The sequence below is a fragment of the Hemibagrus wyckioides genome, linkage group LG14 (genome assembly GCF_019097595.1).
Source record: "Hemibagrus wyckioides isolate EC202008001 linkage group LG14, SWU_Hwy_1.0, whole genome shotgun sequence".
Taxonomy (NCBI): Eukaryota; Metazoa; Chordata; class Actinopteri; order Siluriformes; family Bagridae; genus Hemibagrus; species Hemibagrus wyckioides.
The window spans coordinates 9,510,423-9,528,371 of record NC_080723.1 but is presented as its reverse complement, the minus strand read 5'-3'; the positions used below and the strand labels follow the sequence as shown (position 1 = coordinate 9,528,371).

At 40.1% G+C, this 17,949-nt stretch overlaps 2 protein-coding genes across 4 annotated transcripts; one reads left to right on the top strand and one right to left on the bottom strand.

The window, feature by feature from the left end:
- Positions 1 to 1,584: 1,584 nt before the first annotated feature.
- On the bottom strand, positions 1,585 to 8,179 carry rtcb (RNA 2',3'-cyclic phosphate and 5'-OH ligase). The gene is made up of 12 exons (XM_058407554.1): positions 7,992 to 8,179; positions 6,005 to 6,083; positions 5,855 to 5,922; positions 5,414 to 5,513; positions 5,052 to 5,208; positions 4,560 to 4,716; positions 4,300 to 4,459; positions 3,321 to 3,496; positions 3,052 to 3,240; positions 2,694 to 2,804; positions 2,448 to 2,567; positions 1,585 to 2,027 (listed from the first exon to the last, which is right to left on the bottom strand). Exons 1-12 carry the CDS (start codon positions 8,082 to 8,084, stop codon positions 1,920 to 1,922), a joined length of 1,518 nt encoding a protein of 505 aa, XP_058263537.1. The 5' UTR covers positions 8,085 to 8,179; the 3' UTR covers positions 1,585 to 1,919.
- On the top strand, positions 7,499 to 14,938 carry LOC131364415 (F-box only protein 7-like). 3 transcript variants are annotated; one of them, XM_058407556.1, is made up of 11 exons: positions 8,996 to 9,261; positions 9,369 to 9,487; positions 9,895 to 10,020; positions 10,362 to 10,587; positions 11,113 to 11,373; positions 12,040 to 12,184; positions 12,285 to 12,368; positions 12,598 to 12,693; positions 12,832 to 13,008; positions 13,714 to 13,760; positions 13,859 to 14,936. In XM_058407556.1, exons 3-11 carry the CDS (start codon positions 9,899 to 9,901, stop codon positions 14,174 to 14,176), a joined length of 1,476 nt encoding a protein of 491 aa, XP_058263539.1. In that variant the 5' UTR covers positions 8,996 to 9,261; positions 9,369 to 9,487; positions 9,895 to 9,898; the 3' UTR covers positions 14,177 to 14,936. The 3 variants fall into 3 exon arrangements, with proteins under 3 accessions (XP_058263540.1, XP_058263539.1, XP_058263538.1); XM_058407557.1 differs by lacking the exons at positions 8,996 to 9,261; positions 9,369 to 9,487 and adding an exon at positions 7,499 to 7,619 and having other exon boundaries at positions 13,859 to 14,938; XM_058407555.1 differs by having other exon boundaries at positions 8,996 to 9,487.
- The last annotated feature ends 3,011 nt before the right edge of the window (positions 14,939 to 17,949 follow it).

Sequence of the window (17,949 nt, the reverse complement as noted above, 5' to 3'; positions counted from 1 at the left end):
TTTGTCTAGTAAAAAGTTAATTCAATTGCCCTAGCTGCATTTAGAATGGCATGAAAATTTGCTATTGTACTGTCTTTTCTGCTCTCGGTTTTGGAAATGCACTGTATTCTGGTGAGTGATGGTATGGTATGTCAATATTTATCTCCTAATTGGTTGGGAAATGCTGGACTTCCAGTTTCTCTGTTTAAAAAAAAAACCTCAGAGCGAAAAGATTACCTAAAACTGCATTGGGCAAATAAACTTGACTGATGAACTGACCATCTCACCAACCCTGGTTGCTGGGATGGCAGGTCCAGTCTTATAGGTAGTGGCATCATTAATAGAACCCCATGGTCTGACTAGAATGGGGAAAATCTGACTTGGAGCCCAGTCTATGACCCATATTGGACTCTGAGTTTTCTTTCTGTTTGCAGGCTGATTAACTTCCACAAAGACTGGTGTGGGTGCAGGTTTTTATTCCAATCAAGCAGAAGCCACACCTGATTCCACCTGTTTAATCAGATAATCTCGGCTTTTAGTAGACACAGGTATGGCTTCTGCTTGGTTGGAATGAAAACTTGCACCCACACCAGCCCTTTGTGGATAGGATTGGACACCCCATACTAAGCTATATGGCAACTAGCACAACCCCTTCGGTGAAGTAACCTTCAAATCATTTACAGATCTACATTTACAGCATTTGGCAGACATGCTTATCCAGACTGACTTACATTTTTATCTAAATCTTATACAACTGAGTAACTGAGGGGTAAGGGCCTTGCTCAGGGGCCCAGAAATGGCAGCTTGGTGGATCTGGGATTTAAACTCAACCTTCCGAGCAGTAGTCCAACACCTTCAAAATTAAGCTACCACTAGGCTCTATGGTTATAAATTAGTTATGTTGTTTGACTCCTTGTATGAGCATACCATAAATGGGGTCAAGCGTTTGATGCCAGGTTGCAGGAAGTTAAAAGCATGATGGTTAAGTAGCAAGGTGTCAGTCTTCTAAATTGACGATCAGGAGTTCAATCCCTGTTCAGGCAGGATCCATCTATTAAACACTTGGGTGTGTCCTAGGGTTTAATTCTGACCTTCACAATCATCCATTTGCAGTTTCCTAGCACTTTCCACCACGTTGGGCAAGTTTAGAGAACAAGCTGCAGTGGAAAAGAACATAAGGGTCTGTCTTTATGTGCAATGCAGTTGTACTGAACATTACTGTGCTTGTTCTGTTGGTATTAGCAACTCTCATTAGACCTGCTCCTCCACTCTGCTTTCCAAAACAATAAAGGTAACAACAAAACCGATCACGCTGCGAGTTGAAGTTCTTCCTTTTATTTAAGTACACAGGAAACCTCTATGGATATCTTGAATGTAAGTAAGTAGCACACTACAGACTCAGTATCTGGTGTCTATAGAGACTTAAGCAATTCTTAGTTGCTTCAGGAGTAAAAATATTCCAGCAATGTACAGTGTCCCCAATTCCACTAAATCTAGGAATATCTTGCCAAAATTAAGCACTCAATCTTAAACCTAGAGACGTTATCATAACTGTTAGTAAACAGTCACATGTCAGAGGCAGACACACACACAGTGACGCACACATACTTTTGCAGTGCTACTGTCACATCATTGGTGCTTTATTTTTTTTTTTTTCATATCATCTCAAAAGAAAATACATTTTAGCTACAAGTTTTTAGAACAGTTAAGCTATTAGGCCAAAAAAAACAAACAAAAAAAAAATCAACATTTTCAAATTTGTTGATCAAGTTTCTCTCCACACAGCATGATGCACATGTATGCAAAAGTCTTGCCTCTACAAAGAATGTACATCCACTTCAACAACAGCCCCCCATCCATCCATGTTCCCAAATCATCCGATCTGTTTATTTGCCCAAGGGCGTGATCTGTCAGTTAAACCATTTAGTGGTAGCTCATGTTTAACCCTTAATTACAGCAATGGGTCTAAGTTTGATGGCCTTCTTGCTAATGCCAGCGTCATGGCACGTGTTCACCACATCTGTTACATTTTTGTAGGATTCTGGGGCCTGAGAAGTAAACAAACAGAATTACAGTCACATTTATAACCCCACATAACTACATATAACAGGGTATGTGGAGATGACATCATGCATTTTTCTTGTCTTGAAAGTAGTAGCAGTAGTACTCATTCATTCCAAATTCAAATTCTGTGTCACATACACAGTACGAGATGTAGTGAAATGCTATTTATTCTGTGACATAAGTAGAATAAAATGGAATAAAAAAAAATAGAATAAAAATAGTTGCAAGTGAATAAAAATAGAATAAAATATTTTAATAAAAAAATAATTATTTGTATAAGCAAAGTGGGGGAAAAAATTGAAAATGCAGATGTGTGCAGTTGTGTGCAATTCGAACATAATTAGTACTTAATATTTCACACAAAAGAATAAAGAAGAATATTTTGGCATCATGACATTCCTCACCTCCTCCATGACCAGTTTTGGTGAAGCCACTCTGATGGCAATGCCCATGTCAGCCAGTTTATCCAAAACGTCCTGAAAGTCTAGATTCCTGCGGGATTTAGCTCGGGACAGCGCTCGACCCTGCAAAGCAAATCACAAACATATTAAAAATATCCAAAATAAAAGGTTTCCCAGTCAATGTTTATGATCTGGCCCATTCTGGCAAACGGAATTAGCCACAGGTGACAATTTGAGCCTTTTACTTACGGCGCCATGGCAGGTGGTGCCAAAAGTTTCAGTCATGCCCTGCTCGGTGCCTGTTAACACATAACTGCAGGTTCCCATTGTGCCACCAATCAACACAGGCTGACCGGTCAGCTAGAGAACATGAACAGAAACCATAATTAACATTAATTTAATTAAAGCTGCATCTTTCTCATACTCAATGTATTTTTCATCAGTTACAAAATTATAAGATGAAAACAATTTGAACATACTCTTAGAGGATGAAGTTAAACATGAAACACTACAATAGCTGTGCGAGTAATAAACTTCTTGTGGCTACTGTTCGATTTATCGAATGTGGTCCTGACACACACACACACACCTCCAGGGTTGCATTTACCTGGTAGTCTACGGCAATGAGGGGGTGATGAGGAGGAAAAGCCCGTGTTGAGCCCTTACGATGCACCAGCAGTGTTTTCTGTTTACCGTCCACCATGTGCTCCTCTACTTTAGCAATATTATGGGACACGTCATAGATCACATGCATGTCCAGATCATCAGGTGTAGTGCTGAACACTTTGGAGAAGGCCTAAAGGGCAAGCTTATATTAGTGGACTCTTTCAACCAGGGCCGACTGGTGGGACTGGTATGAACTGTGTACGCACTCACCTGGCGTGTAAGGAAGGTCATGGAGGAGCGGTTGACCCAGGCGTAGTTGCCTGCAGCTGCCATGCCCTTCAGGTAGTCCTGACCTTCAGGAGAACTGATGCGGGCACAAGCGAGCTGGCGGTCATTTACGACAATGTTGTCACGCTTCATCGCTTTCTCCATGGCTACCAAGGCATCTATATAAAACACGAGTACGAAATGATCTCATCCATTCCCTTCAACAAAAACCATTACGTTCACATTTCGTTTGCTATGTGAAGCAAACCAACTCAACTATCAGTCATATAAACACCATGGTATGCATCCAATTGTGGTTCTTTGACTGCATGTGCACAGGCACAAGTCTTTGACTTTCATGGGATGAAGATCATGCATCTTTCCCTGGAACCTTGCATGTTCTTGCCAGATTTAATCCCCCCCTACTGGGTTAGGGGAGGACTGGGTGGAAGATGCCACAATGTCATGTGGAACCTACCAACCGTAGGACTAAGACAGTTTAATGACCACCACACTCATTCAGTTTTGCAAGCGTTCCTGCCCTTGTTAACGCTACAATGATGTACATTGCATGAAATTTCACAGACCTACAGGGTACATTTAGTCTTCAAGCTGTTATGCAAATAGCTCCTTGAGGTCTGACGTGTACAAGGTGAGGGAAAAAAAAAGGAAAGAAATATACTATGACGCTTATAGTAAATACGTCAGCATGTATATGAAGGACAGCTTCAATGCCTCTGGCAGTAAGGAGGAGTGAAATAGAATTAAAAGCTGTCACATGCTGGGGATCACACAGCAACTAAAACCATGTTTGGTTCAGATTCACAGGTCATGTTTACACTTATATCATTTATTTATTTATTTATTTCAAATTTTCTAAATTAATTGAATTATTTACACGCAATGACAGATGAACTCGTGCAGATAAAACAAACACAAAACATAGGAAAAAACATAAATTACATTAAAGAAGAGCGCCTACCTGTGGCCACCTGATGTCCCAGCCCACGACTCCCGCTGTGGATCATCACACACACCTGGCCCTTGTGGTCAATGCCCATCTTTTTGGCTGCATAGTCATTGTAGATCTCATCCACCACCTGGATCTCAGCATAGTGATTCCCTGCTCCCAGCGTCCCAAGCTGCAGCACCACAGTTTAAGCTCATGTCAAGGATTTAGTGAATGGACAACTCAGTGACCCAAGGTGCTGTGTGTCTAAGCGTGTGTTCCCGTGTGCATACCTGTGGCAGTCCTCTCTTTTTGGCCTTGGAGGAAACCTTGTTTGGGTCAGCCTGTAGCATTCTGCCGTACTCTTCGCAGTGCTCTTTGTCCTCGGCCCAGGCATAGCCCTCCCTCAGAGACCAGTCCACCCCCATCTCCAGGGCCTCTTCCAAGTCTCTGCACGTGCACACACACACTCTTAATCAGTTGTCCTTAACGCACACACCTAAACATTCTCCTACCTGCTTTTTAATGACAAACAGTCTATATCAGGGGTGTCTGATCTTATCCACAAAGGACCGGTGTAGGTGCAGGTTTTCATACCAAGCCAGCACACCTGATTCCACCTGTTTAATCAGTTGATATTGGCTTTCAATAGACTCAGGTGTGGGTTCTGATTGGTTGGAATGAAAAGCTGCACCCAGCCTGAACATGGTGTGTTTGTTAATGATTTGAACTAGACAAGACAAAACACTATATTATAGGGTGTATGTGCTGTTACTGGTGTTTACTTGGCGCTCATGGGAATGACTCCCTTGGACCCCACTCCTACAGGGATGTGGTCAAATAGAGCCTGAGCCAGCTGTTCCTTCACCGGCTGCACATCTCCTTCATCCAGGTTGGTTCTCAGCAGACGCACACCACAATTAATGTCAAATCCGACACCACCTGCACAGGTACATCCTCACCGTTAGCTCATTTCCCTGTGTACAGTACTTGGTAATTTTTTAACAAGCTGACACAGCAACCTGACATAAATTTCCAGTGTGAAAACCACCCGAAGATCCCATCCATCACAACTGATATTAACATTAATCACTGTGGTTCATTTGTTTTCTTCTCTCTGAGAATTCTTGGCTTTTTCCCGGCATACCTGGGGAGACGACTGCTGTAGGGTCACTCATGTCGAAAGCAGCCATATTTCCAATCGCAAAACCATATCCGGAGTGAACATCAGGCAGGCCTATAGATCTCTGTGACATAAATAAGGTTGAGGAAGTAAGCGGAGCCTCTCTACAAGAAAAACTAATTAATGTAAATCTTATTATCATTATAATCACTATTCCACATCATCCATTACTATTATGTAATGGCAGATGAAGTATAATAAAGGCAAAACAGGTAATCATCTTAATTGCATTGTAAGGTTTTAATTTTCTTTGACTGTATTTAGCATATCTACTACTGTTCATTGCTACATGTACAGACATTTGCATTTATCTATCGGTCTATCAATCAATCTATCATTCAGTATTTATCTAGTTATCCATATCTATTCTGGTCTGAAAAAACAAGAAACAAATCACACACTCACATGCACGATTCCTGGCAGAGCTGCCACATTGCCGATCTGCTTCATGGCAGGCAGAAATCCACCAATACCTGATGGCACAAAAACAGAGTCAATTATTAGAAGAGTCTAAAGCTTTTTTTTATTTTTAAACAAATGGCGAACTGATCATACCTCCGCCACGACATGCATTTCTCAGCTCCTCGAACATCAGCTTCTCCAGCGATTCGTTGACGTAGAAGACTCCCTCCACCTACAGACAGTTTTCAGCATGTTACAGTTATTGAAGTGGACACAGGAGCTTTTGTTTTCTTTAATTTGTTCATCTTCTGTACATATGAACAAAATGACTGGTTGGTGTTGGCGTGGACAAACATCTGTGAAGGTGTGATGTGATGTTATTGGATCTCAAGCTACTTTAATAATATATTGCATGTGTTCTGGTAATATATCATATATGTAACGTCTGGTAAGAATCATTTAACAATTAGACGTGAATTGAATATTACTGCCATTAGTTTGTCAGGTTTATTATGATGGAGCTAATCTACCTTGAGATGTCTATCACAATAGCTTTATCTTACATTACATTGCCATGTATAACGAACATTTTGCTGTGGAGATACAGAAACCTTGATTATCAACCAACATTGGTACTTATTCTTTATTATTTCTTTTTATTAAAAAACTAGTCATTTGAATAGTAAATATAATACATATAAAAGTAGAAATATAATATAATATAATATAATATAATATAATATAATATAATATAATATAATATAATATAATATAATATAATATAATATAATATAATATAATATACACTATATTGCCAAAAGTATTCGCTCACCTGCCTTGACTCGCATATGAACTTAAGTGACATCCCATTCCTAATCCATAGGGTTCAATATGACGTCGGTCCACCCTTTGCAGCTATAACAGCTTCAACTCTTCTGGGAAGGCTGTCCACAAGGTTTAGGAGTGTGTTTATGGGAATTTTTGACCATTCTTCCAGAAGCGCATTTGTGAGGTCACACACTGATGTTGGACGAGAAGGCCTGGCTCTCAGTCTCACCTTTGGGATGAATTAGAGCGGAGACTGAGAGCCAGGCTTTCTCGTGGATAACCCTATGGATTAGGAATGGGATGTCACTTAAGTTCATATGCGAGTCAAGGCAGGTGAGAGAATACTTTTGGCAATATAGTGTATATATATAAAATATAAAAATATTGACAGTATTTTCTCTCTCTCTAAATATATATATATATGTAGAGAGAGAGAGAGAGAGAGCGAGAGCCTAAACTCATCTAATCCTAACAAAAATACTGTCAATTCTTATTAGATGTTTAGATGTTAACAGTTATTTTTAAAATGAAACATTTTTTGTCTGAAATCTGGTTTTGTGTAATCTTGTAACTGCTGCTTCCTGTAAGAAATACAGTAAGATGAACACACAGACTTTGTTTTCTAGTTTAACGAGTAGGTAGGTCTTAGTAGTAGTTCTTTACACATTGTTCGAAGACAACTAGTGACTCAGCTGTTTGGACATCTAGGGCAGGTTCAGTTCATCGCCCAGGTGCCGGAACAAAGAAACAGGTTTATGCTTTATCCCCAAGCTTGTACGGTTATGTAACCACCTTTGCAAGATGAAAAATTCATTTCAACTTGACTAAACTGATGGTTGAAGTTTTCTGACATATCATGGTGCTTTGAATCACTTTCTACAAGCTGGTAGAATGGCCTTCCAGGTTGACCAGGTCAGGACAAAGTACACAGGTACACAAGGTGTGTGTAGACTTGCACTTGTCATTCTCTCCTCGGCTGATGTAACGTTCATGTAACTAGGAAAGTGCTTGGTAACAGTAACTCATGCGTCATCTACTGTTTTTCTAGCAGTTTTGAGACGTGGCTACGTGGGTTAGGGATAATAAAGCACTTTAGGAGGACTTAAAGAACAATTAATTGATGATTACACTCTTATTAACTGGCTAGTTCAACTTCACAGTTTTGAACTAAGATTTTAACTGGACTCTGCGAATGACTCCCAGTTAGACATGATTATCCCAGTAGACTGAACATGAGACATGAAGCTCGAAGTGATTCAGTAATTGATTCAGAATCGACACAACACGTTTGTAGAGATAGAGATTGAATTACCTGCATGTTTGGGACGAATCCCTTTTTGATTCGCCAACACGTCTTGTCAATCTTGTCCAAAAACTGCAATTCATCGTTGTATGAACGACTCATTGTGGAAATGTAGTGTCTCCAAACCAATTACTGGACGATGTAGTCGATTCGTGTGCCGTGTATCAAATCGCTCACTCTTCTTCTCCGGCTTTAAAAAGCTGTTTGGTAGTTTTTACTCTGAAGCTCAATACTGCATCCTGCTGGTTACACTGCTGCATTGGCGCCCTATTAAGGGTATCTTTAACCACTGGCCAAAGCCTTATCAACTGTTTTTATTTATTTATTGATTGATTGATTGATTGATTGATTGATTGTTTGGAAACACAATACAGAAAATAGTGCACAACTCCTGAAAAAGCAAACATAATATGGGGGGGCTGGGTACAATTACAGATACAATTCAGAACAGAAGAAAGTGAATTACAAGTCATCGAAAACAGGGAAAGTTTTTAAAGGCTTTTTTGTTCTGTGAAAACTTAACTAATGAAAGGTATTTCATTATTTTATATTTTAAAATACAGAAAAAAAGGTCTGCAGTTAGAGTATTTAGATTTGCGAAAGTGGAAGTTTGACAATAACAGAATTAGGTTCATTATGATGAACTGATGTTTTTCAGCAGGACTGTAATCGGCAAATCCCAACACAGCGTCCTTCCAAAATAAAACACTCTTTGTTTTTATAAATTCTAGATCAACAACAAAATCCAAGTACATCTTGCCAAATCGTCGTTGTAAAAGAACAATTCCAAAATAAATGAACAACAGATTCGCCAGAGGCATCACAGAAAGAGCAAGTGGAGGAAATATCACTTTTAAGCTTTTTTAAAGTAATGGCTAGCGGGATAATATTTATGAATAATTTTGTAAGATATTTCTTTCACTTTATTGGATGGCAAAGCCTCATGAACTCTCTCAACTACGAGTTCCTCAGAGTGACGTCATTTCAATATGGCGGCTCATGGGAGCAGCAATAAACAAAGTCCCATGTAAATGAGTTACACTTTATTTACAAGTATTTCCTTTACAACAATCAGCATACAGACGTTGTATTATATGCTTTGTAAATCTGTAACACTGACTATACAATTTGCTCTTTCGAGGAGTAAAATATACACACAACACTAAGGCGTCCATATTCTTTTCTTTTTTTGTTATTTTTTCCCCTAGTTTCTATGTAAATCGAAAGCTGCATTTCTGTCAGAACATGTCCGACTGTGTAGACTTGGGTTAGTCAGAAGGTAAAAAAAAATGATTTGTTTGCTCATTTCCATACTTAACGCCATTTTCTAAAGTAGGGTACTTTGCGTTTGCGTGTTGTTCGTAAACTTTTATTTTACATCAACAGCCAAAAAAAAAAAAACCGAAAGGAAATACTAGAAGCGCTCTTAATGTTTCTGCTTTCACACATCGGGCAAAATTCAGTACGTCACTTTCAATAACAACACACCAACAAACTTACTTCAGGTAAGTCATGATTACTAACATTTGCTTCCTTAAAAAGCTTAAAGTGTTCGCTGAAGTCGGGTGTTTGTTTATTTGTGCAGTAATGAGTGAAAAACAATAGACACAGGAAAGCTAGTAAGTATCTTAAAAAACATAAGTAAGTGAACCAGGCAGCTAATGCGCGCTAACTAGCAACATGAGTCATCAACCTGGTTATTAGTTAACTAACTGATTAACTGTCGGCTGCGTCCATCCTGGTAATATTAGTATACAGTCATGGTAATAGTCGTATGTCAAAGTGCGATCCAGTGCTCAGTAAGGTGAAGGTTTACGTTAAAAGTTGTAGCAACAATCCACAACAAACACATCATATATGGAGGTATGTCAGTTCTCCTGGACTGAGGTGTGATTGTTTCCCCTCTGTGCAGCAATATGAAGTTAAGGGTGAAAGTGAACAAGGAGACGAACCGGGTGGATCTGGAGGAACCAGAACCGACCCTGACCCAACTCAGCATCCTGGTCAAAGAGGTCATCCTGCCTTCGGTTGGACTCAGGTATGTTATATATCAAGCTCTGACATAAAGCTAAAGGTGTGTTTATACCTGACCATCACACAGCTTGTATGATAGTTTTTATTTTTCCTACTTTTATTTTTCCTAGCACTCTGAAGTTTGCGTGATCTGCCGCTTTGCTGATCCTAGACATTTCCATTTCATAGTAACAGCACTTAGAATTGACCGGAGATCTAGCGGGGCAGATATTTTATGGCATCCTGTGAATGTTTACAGTCACTGAGTTTTTCAGTATGACCCATTTTCTGTTGCTAGTGTTTATCTATGAGAATTGCATGTACTCAGTGTAAATGACTTGTGCTGTGTGTCTTTCACTCCCTTAGCACTGATGCAGAGTTCAGTCTGTCTCTGAACGGGAAAGATCCTCTGGTGGACACAGGACAGACTCTTGCCTCGTGTGGTGTGGTGTCAGGGGACATGATCAGTGTAATTCTGCCTCATTCTGACTCTTCATCTTCCTCTGCATCACCTTCCCCTCACCAGATGCACAGCTTTTCAGCTGTTCAGCAGAGAACACAGCAGAGTCCCACTGGATTAAGTACACACCAGGTGAGTGCTGATTATCACATCATGTTACTAATGTCACACAAAGCAGCTTACAAGGAATATAAAAATCCGAATATAAAAATATATATATTCCTATTACCAATTACTTTTTATATTGTATAAAATTGTAATTATATTGTAGGACAATATAGAAATGTATTGTAAGTTGGTAGTGGATTGATTTTATATATGTACAACCCAGCTGTGAGAAACCTGTTGTTTTTTTTCCTTTAAACACTATCTTGTTACACAGTTATGATTCTCTGCTGCTGACTAGAATTTCACTCTCAGTGTCTCAGTGGAGTTAATAATGGGAAGATTTAACATGCAGTGTCATGAAAGTGAAATCACAATGCTACCTCGGCTTCTCTATATGTGCCTCTTTATCTTTCTGAGAAGCATGAAGCGCTTTTTTTTTCGGGTGGGGGTTGTGGCAGTGTTACGTTCCTGACGCTGAGACATTCCATGTGATAAATACAAGAATATATGTATAACATTTTCATTAAACATCTCAGTTGATTCCTTCAGTCAGATGCCAGCAGCAGCTACGAGAGTCGAGAGAGTGCATGTGATCCTGAGACTGAGGAGTGTGATATGGAGAGAGGTGAGGCAGAAGAGGAGTCAGTGGGCCTCTTCATCCCTGAGCCCATGTTGTGCTGTGAAGCTGAGGAAGGGAAAATCCCACACTCTCTAGAGATGCTGTATCAGACTGCACAGTGCAACAGCGCCTCAGACTGCCTGCTGTTAGCGGCACACGTGTTACTGCTGGAAACTGGCTTCCTGCCACAGGTCAGAGGTCACACAATACACAACTGACCCATTAATGCACAAGTCATACACATAAATCTAATTCTAAGACAATATTAGTGTTAATATTTTTTAGAGTGTCTTTTTGCACTGTGCTCACTTTTTTCCCTTTTTAAAATTACAAACTGAGATAATTCTTGAAATAAAAACCGTCACCTTTACCCATCAAACAAAGAAAGCTTGGTGATTGTTTGAGTGTTTAAGACACGCCCACTAAATGTGCAGCCTGCAGCTGTTGAGTAATTTGATTGTATTATTGATTGATTAATCGACTGATCGCCGCTCCAACATATTGCTCTGTACATTTATGATTCAATGCTGTAAATTTGCGTCACACTAAGCACATCTCGGCAGTCGTAGTAAACATTAACACAATTTTCTTTTGTATATGAATCAACTTCCCATAGCAGCTTTAAGTCACCCAGCAAAGCACGATCAAAGGATCATTTTCATTGAGATCTTTTTTCAAATATTCATTTGATTAAATTCATCTTTTTTTAATTTGTCATCTTAAAGTTTTCAGAAATGATTTAACAAACTGTTTTGTATTTTAAAGAGTATTTTATACCACAGAAATTCCCCTAGATTTGAAGGCTTGTATAATTTACCCAGAACATGTCATTTGATTGGATTGTGTGATGTGTGCAGGGTTGTGATGTCAGAGACGGAGAGATGCCCAGTGGCTGGCGTGCAGCAGGGGGTCTCTACAGGCTGCAATACTCTCACCCACTCTGTGAGAACAGCCTGGTACAGGTGGTTATCGTGCCGATGGGCCAAACACTTGTCATAAATGGTACGCATGGTGGTGTAGTTACCTAGGTGCTGTCAATGTGTGAATATTCTTTGTTGCTGCAGCTGATGATGTTGTCATTGTGAACTTTTTTCCTTCACAGCCACTCTGAAGACGACTGGTGCAGTAGAGTTTTCCCGGAAGCTGGCACTAAAACCGGACGCTTATGTGACTAAGGAGTGGGCAGGTGTGGAATATAACACTATTTACATTAAATGAAAACATCCTCAGGTTATTAGAGTTAAAGCCCCAGCCCTTGCCCTTAATCCTCTCTGCTATCATGGCTGATCCTGTGCTGTGATCTCAACCTTCTAACAATCTCAGATATACTGTGTTGTGCATGTTTCCATGTGTCCTAAAAATATATTTGCTTTTAATTATTTGTCTGTTGAATTAAAGAGGTTTTGATTTGGTAGGTGGAAATGCTGGAGTGGCCTACAGAGATTTGAAGAAACTGTCTCGTGTTTTTAAGGATCAGTTGGCTTACCCACTCATTGCAACAGCTAGAGAAGGTATACCTTTAAATCAGAGCCAGCTTTTTTTTTTTACTGTTCTACCCCTTTGCACACTTGTTACAGTAGATTTATACCCACTTGTAAACAAAATGATCGTGTATGTGTTTGTGTGTGTGTGTCCTGCTCGCTCTGCAGCACTGGGTCTCCCTGCACTGTTTGGACTGGCTGTGCTGCCCCCCGAGCTGCTGTTAAGGATAATGCGGCTGCTGGATGTTCCCTCGATCCTAAAACTGTCTGAAGTATGCAGACGCCTGCACTCTGCTACCCAAGATGCCTCACTCTGGAAACACTTTGTGTACCGTGACTTCCGAGGTATCAGATCTCTCAGATTCTCTCAGATCGTGTCGGGCATTTGTCTGCAATTTCGCGAAACCTGTCAGCGACTGAAAATCAGGGCTAAAATCATGCAGTGTGAACTCGGCATTACTGATGTATGGAAAAACCCGAGACTGGGGAACCCTGCTGTAGATCACAACGTTGGATATCCAATATTATCACCACGTTATAACTGTTAAGTAGACTTCAGCATTTTAGGTGACTCTGAAGCTCTATTTAAAGCTAAAATGACTCAAAACCTCCGTTGCTGTCAAGTCCCCACGTCATAGTTGTTTGTTCAGTTTATCAGATCTTGTTACGGTGGCATCTGTTAAGGGGTGTGATGTATTGGTCAGTTCTCAAAGTTGATGTGTAGAAAGCATAAAGATTTGAGTGACTTTGACAAGAACCAATTTGTGATGGCTAGACGACTGGCTGAAACGATATATTCAAAAACATTTGTACACTGCCATGCAAATGCCTAAGCATACTGGTTATTGTTTTGCATGTCAGGACACTGTACTGGTCACACCACAGCAGCACAGACTGTATAACAGATAACTGCTCTAGTGCACTCTTTCTATATTTGAACTCTATGGACAGTTCAATACTGGCTTTACACCTGTCATTTTTTCCCTCTACACATTATGTTCTGTGATTTCATAAATTTCTAATGTCTGATAATGTCTTTTTTTTGTGCAGTGAATTTTCAAGCTGACAGTGAGCACAGAGACACAGACTGGAAAGAGGTACAGAAATTGAAAATACTAAATTGTAAAATAATTTTTTATTTAAAATGCCATTTAGTGTGAACTACTGATGCTTCTCTCTTACTTAAAATTCACAGCTTTACAAAAAGAAATTTCAGCAAAAGAAGACTCGGAGCAAATACAGAGCGAGGTTTTACCCTTTCCAAGGTCCCCCAATTTATCCTAATCCCCCAGTGCCTTTCCCTCCTCTACCACTTCCTCTTTTTCCTCCTGGCATCATCGGAGGAGAACACGATCAGAGACCTGCTATTCCGCAGGGCATCCTGCCACGCCCACGCTACGACCCTATCGGACCGTTTCCAGGCCACGAACCGCGGATCGGACTTCCCTTTGGACGCCGTTTGCTGAGGCCAGGCGGGAGCCGAACACCAGACACCAGGAGAGGCTTCATCTGAAAACACCTTCCAGATACTTCTACACGACCCACAGGCATCTAAAAATGTTACAAACATTAAAAACAGGCAAACTCTCGGATTACCATACATACTCCAGAAACAGGCAAATGTTTTATCAACTCCATATTCAACATTCCAGAATGAACTAAATATACTGCAAAAAGATCTATGTGCAGAGAGATAAGCAGAGAGAAATCATGATTTTATCATAACAGGCTTGAAACTAAAAAAAATGGAAGAAGGAGATAAATGACTCACCTATCAGATCCCATTTCTTCTATTTTATTTATGTGATTATGAAACAAATCTGATTTTCATTGTGGATTATTGGATAAAATAAAACAAATACTAAATACTAAAAATGCCTTGTCACATTTTTATTCAAAGCATAAATGGCAAAGCACAGTGAAGGAATGATGGAAAACCCAATAACAGAGGAGACATGAAATGAAAGTGATAGTGAATAAAATCCTTGGCCTGTTTGTGTATGTCTCTGAGGTTTTATCTCTTAATATCAGCCTCTGCGAAAATCTCTCATGGCCTTCAAGATCTTTGTCAGAGCATCTCTTCATATTGCATCACTTTAATCATTTTTATTCATTTCAGTTCAAAGTTACTTTGCATTTTGGATGATGTTGATCTATTTTGATTTAACAGTTTGTTTATTTTCCTTGCTTCCCAGAATGCAATAGAATTCTAAAAAAATATCACTTTCCCCTAAATTGAATTGAACAGAAATGCTAAGTGACATGGTTCTCATGCTATAAAACCGCTGATCTGACATACGCTTGAGGCCATTCATATTGGCCCCCGTCACGAAAAGCAAAAATGAATGAGTGATGATTTGGGTGAACTCATGAGTTACTGTATAACGCATTAAAGTAAGATGGCACTGAAGCTCTTAAAGTGTAACTGTACTGCAATGTAAAAAAAGGATTTTGGAGGGAAAATCACTTCAGTATATTCATCAGCAAGTTAAATATACAATAATGGGTTACTTATTATTATTATTATGATTATTATTATTGTTATTGTTATTATTATTATACACAGAAGGTCAGAACCAAAGCAAATTTGTTTAAAAAAAAATATCAGTCACCACCAGAATGTATTCCTGCATAAATTGTGAAGGTTCAAGTACCGTAATGTCCATGGCAAGGACCTCATTTGGCCTTGAGGCTAATAGGTGGCCCATAAAACCCTGTGCTACTGGCTGATTATGTTTTGTAAGCTGAAAATTTTCACACCAGATTCCCAGGCAGGGAGCTAGCCCAGCCACTTAAGAGTTAACTCACAGTGCCGGTCCCAAGCCTGGACAACATTGGAGTTTTGTGTCAGGAAGGGCATCCGGTGTAAAAAAAAAAACCTGCCAAATTATAAAAAACATGCAGACCAAATGATCCGCTGTGATGACCCCCAACAGGGAACAGCCAAAAAAACACCACCACCAACAGGTAATATCAGCCATCTTATTTGGCCAATAGCACCGATGCCGAATCAACTCACTGGTGCTTTCAGCCACTTGAAAGCCATGCTGTAAGGCAGACTGACACTGCTGATCATCAAATAGTCACAAAGCCTCTGGAATGTACTTGGAGTGATAAAAATTCCAAACAGCATAGAGTTGCATTCAAATAATACAAACAGTGTGTAGAACGCAGTCTTCTGCCTATCTTGTTCAGAACCTGCACATGCCTGTTGGCCAAATCCAAAGTCGAAAATCAGTGGGGCCTGGTTAATGAATCCAAAGACTCCTCAATGTGTAGCAGGGGAAATGCATACTTCCTAATCTTGACATTCAAGTGTCAAGTCTATGCACGTGAGCAGACTATCGTCCATAACCATCACAATTAGGGAAGCATAAGTACTATAACTTTCACAAAGTATGCCAGCCTCCAACAACTGGTGGATATGAATTTTTCCCACCTCATATTCAACTGGAGGGATCTGTTGGTAGTCATGTCTAAAAAAAAAAAAAAAAAGGTATATCATGGCAAATAAGGCGAGTGCAATCTGAACACTCTTACCATGACCCTGCTCTGAACTGGACAGGACTGATAGGTTGAGCAATTGTTAACACCACCCCCCCACCCCCAACACACACACACTATGGGATTGACCTGTTGGCAAACTAACTACATACATTTCCCTTACATTACATTAAAAGTATCACATCCGTAGTGGCAACATACACCAAAGGCACCCTACACTGTTCCTCAAATTAACCTTACCAAAGCAGGTGATATTAAAAGCCCAGCGAGGAGGCCTAGCTCAGGAGGTCCAACCAAAATAGTACAGTCAAAATACTAGGCATGTCACCTGGTATGCGACACACTCTACATCTGCACACCTTCCCAGTATCGACATATTACTCAACCAGGACTAGGGGGACAAATTATGTGTATGTGACATCTGGACATGGACAAAGGTTTGGGTAAGCTGATACAACTGCTCATGTTGTCACTTCAGCATCTCTCTCAATTCAGCCAATTCTGACTGTTGTGGCAGTCTCAACAATTGACCCTCAACGTACCCCATATTGAATACCATATGCTAATGGAACTGACTGACTACACCCTCTCTCCCCACCCCCAGGCACCCCACCCCTTGTTCCCACGTAATGGCTTTGCCGCAAACCTCTAATAACATAGCAGAATGCTAGTGAGGAACCTACTGCTGAAGTTACTGCCTCAGGGCAATATCAGGAATGCGTTCAACAAATTGGACTCACAACAAAAGCTTCTGCATTAGAAGTAGCATTTGGCACTTGATTCTTAACGCTTTCCAAAAGCCCCATAAGTGCAAAAGAGAATTCTAACAAAGTCTCACCTTACCTCTTGTAAAGCTACTTAAGACTCGGAAACCAAACATAAAAATCATGCATCGCCTTGATAATCTTATCAGAGTCTACACGTTCTACATCAGGATGATCTCTGATCTCTTCCTAGGCCTCACCATCCAAGTGGTCAAACAGGAATAAAGTCTGGTCTGCAATTGACAAATCACATACCCTCGTACAAGCCTGGGTGTCCTCAACCCATTCATCAATACTTAAACCCAATTTACTGTTAAACTTTGGGCACAGTCAATCTCGAGGCACAAAAATAAACTGTTCAGGTACAACAGCAGCAGAGGGTTGAGGCAAAGCAGGCATAGAAATGGAGGCACCAGGCAAAGCTGCATCAGTTTGTGATGATCCAGCCAGCTACGTCATTTATCTGATCTGGCCTGTGTGATCAGATCCAACAGACGTGCTAATGCTGCTCAAATTGCTGAAAAAGTTAATGCTGGTTCTGATAGAAAGGTGTCAGGATACACAGTACATCAAAGTTTGTTGTGTATGGGGCTGCATAGCCACAGACCAATCTGACTTGTTGAGACATGGACTCCACTAGATCCCTGAAGGTGTGCTGTTGTATTTGGCACTAAGATGTTAGCAGCAGTTCCTTTAAGTCCTGTAAGTTGCGAGGTGGGGCCTCCATGGATCAGACTTGTTCTAGCCATCAGAATCTGGCCCTTGTCAAACTCGCTCAAACTCGCTTGCCCTTTTTTTTTTATTTTGAGGACAAAATGTTCATTGCTGCCTAATATATCCCACCCACTAACAGGTGCCATGGTGAGATAATCACTTCAATCACTTCACCTGTCAGTGGTCATAATGTTATGGCTGATCATATACATATATATATATATATATCCCCTTTCTTTGAAATGACAAAAAAAACAAAGAAATATATTATCATCAACACAATATTTAATGCATGTTCAGTTTT

Excerpts from the sequence above, each read along its gene's own strand:
- rtcb (XM_058407554.1), bottom strand. The coding sequence starts at position 8,084 with ATGAGTCGTTCATACAACGATGAATTGCAGTTTTTGGACAAGATTGAC. Across the intron at positions 4,460-4,559 it reads AAAAGAGAGGACTGCCACAG|CTTGGGACGCTGGGAGCAGG; the intron begins GTATGCACACGG and ends GTGGTGCTGCAG. Across the intron at positions 2,028-2,447 it reads CAAAACTGGTCATGGAGGAG|GCCCCAGAATCCTACAAAAA; the intron begins GTGAGGAATGTC and ends TTTACTTCTCAG.
- LOC131364415 (XM_058407557.1), top strand. The coding sequence starts at position 9,899 with ATGAAGTTAAGGGTGAAAGTGAACAAGGAGACGAACCGGGTGGATCTG. Across the intron at positions 12,369-12,597 it reads TGTGACTAAGGAGTGGGCAG|GTGGAAATGCTGGAGTGGCC; the intron begins GTGTGGAATATA and ends TTGATTTGGTAG. Across the intron at positions 13,761-13,858 it reads GAGACACAGACTGGAAAGAG|CTTTACAAAAAGAAATTTCA; the intron begins GTACAGAAATTG and ends TAAAATTCACAG.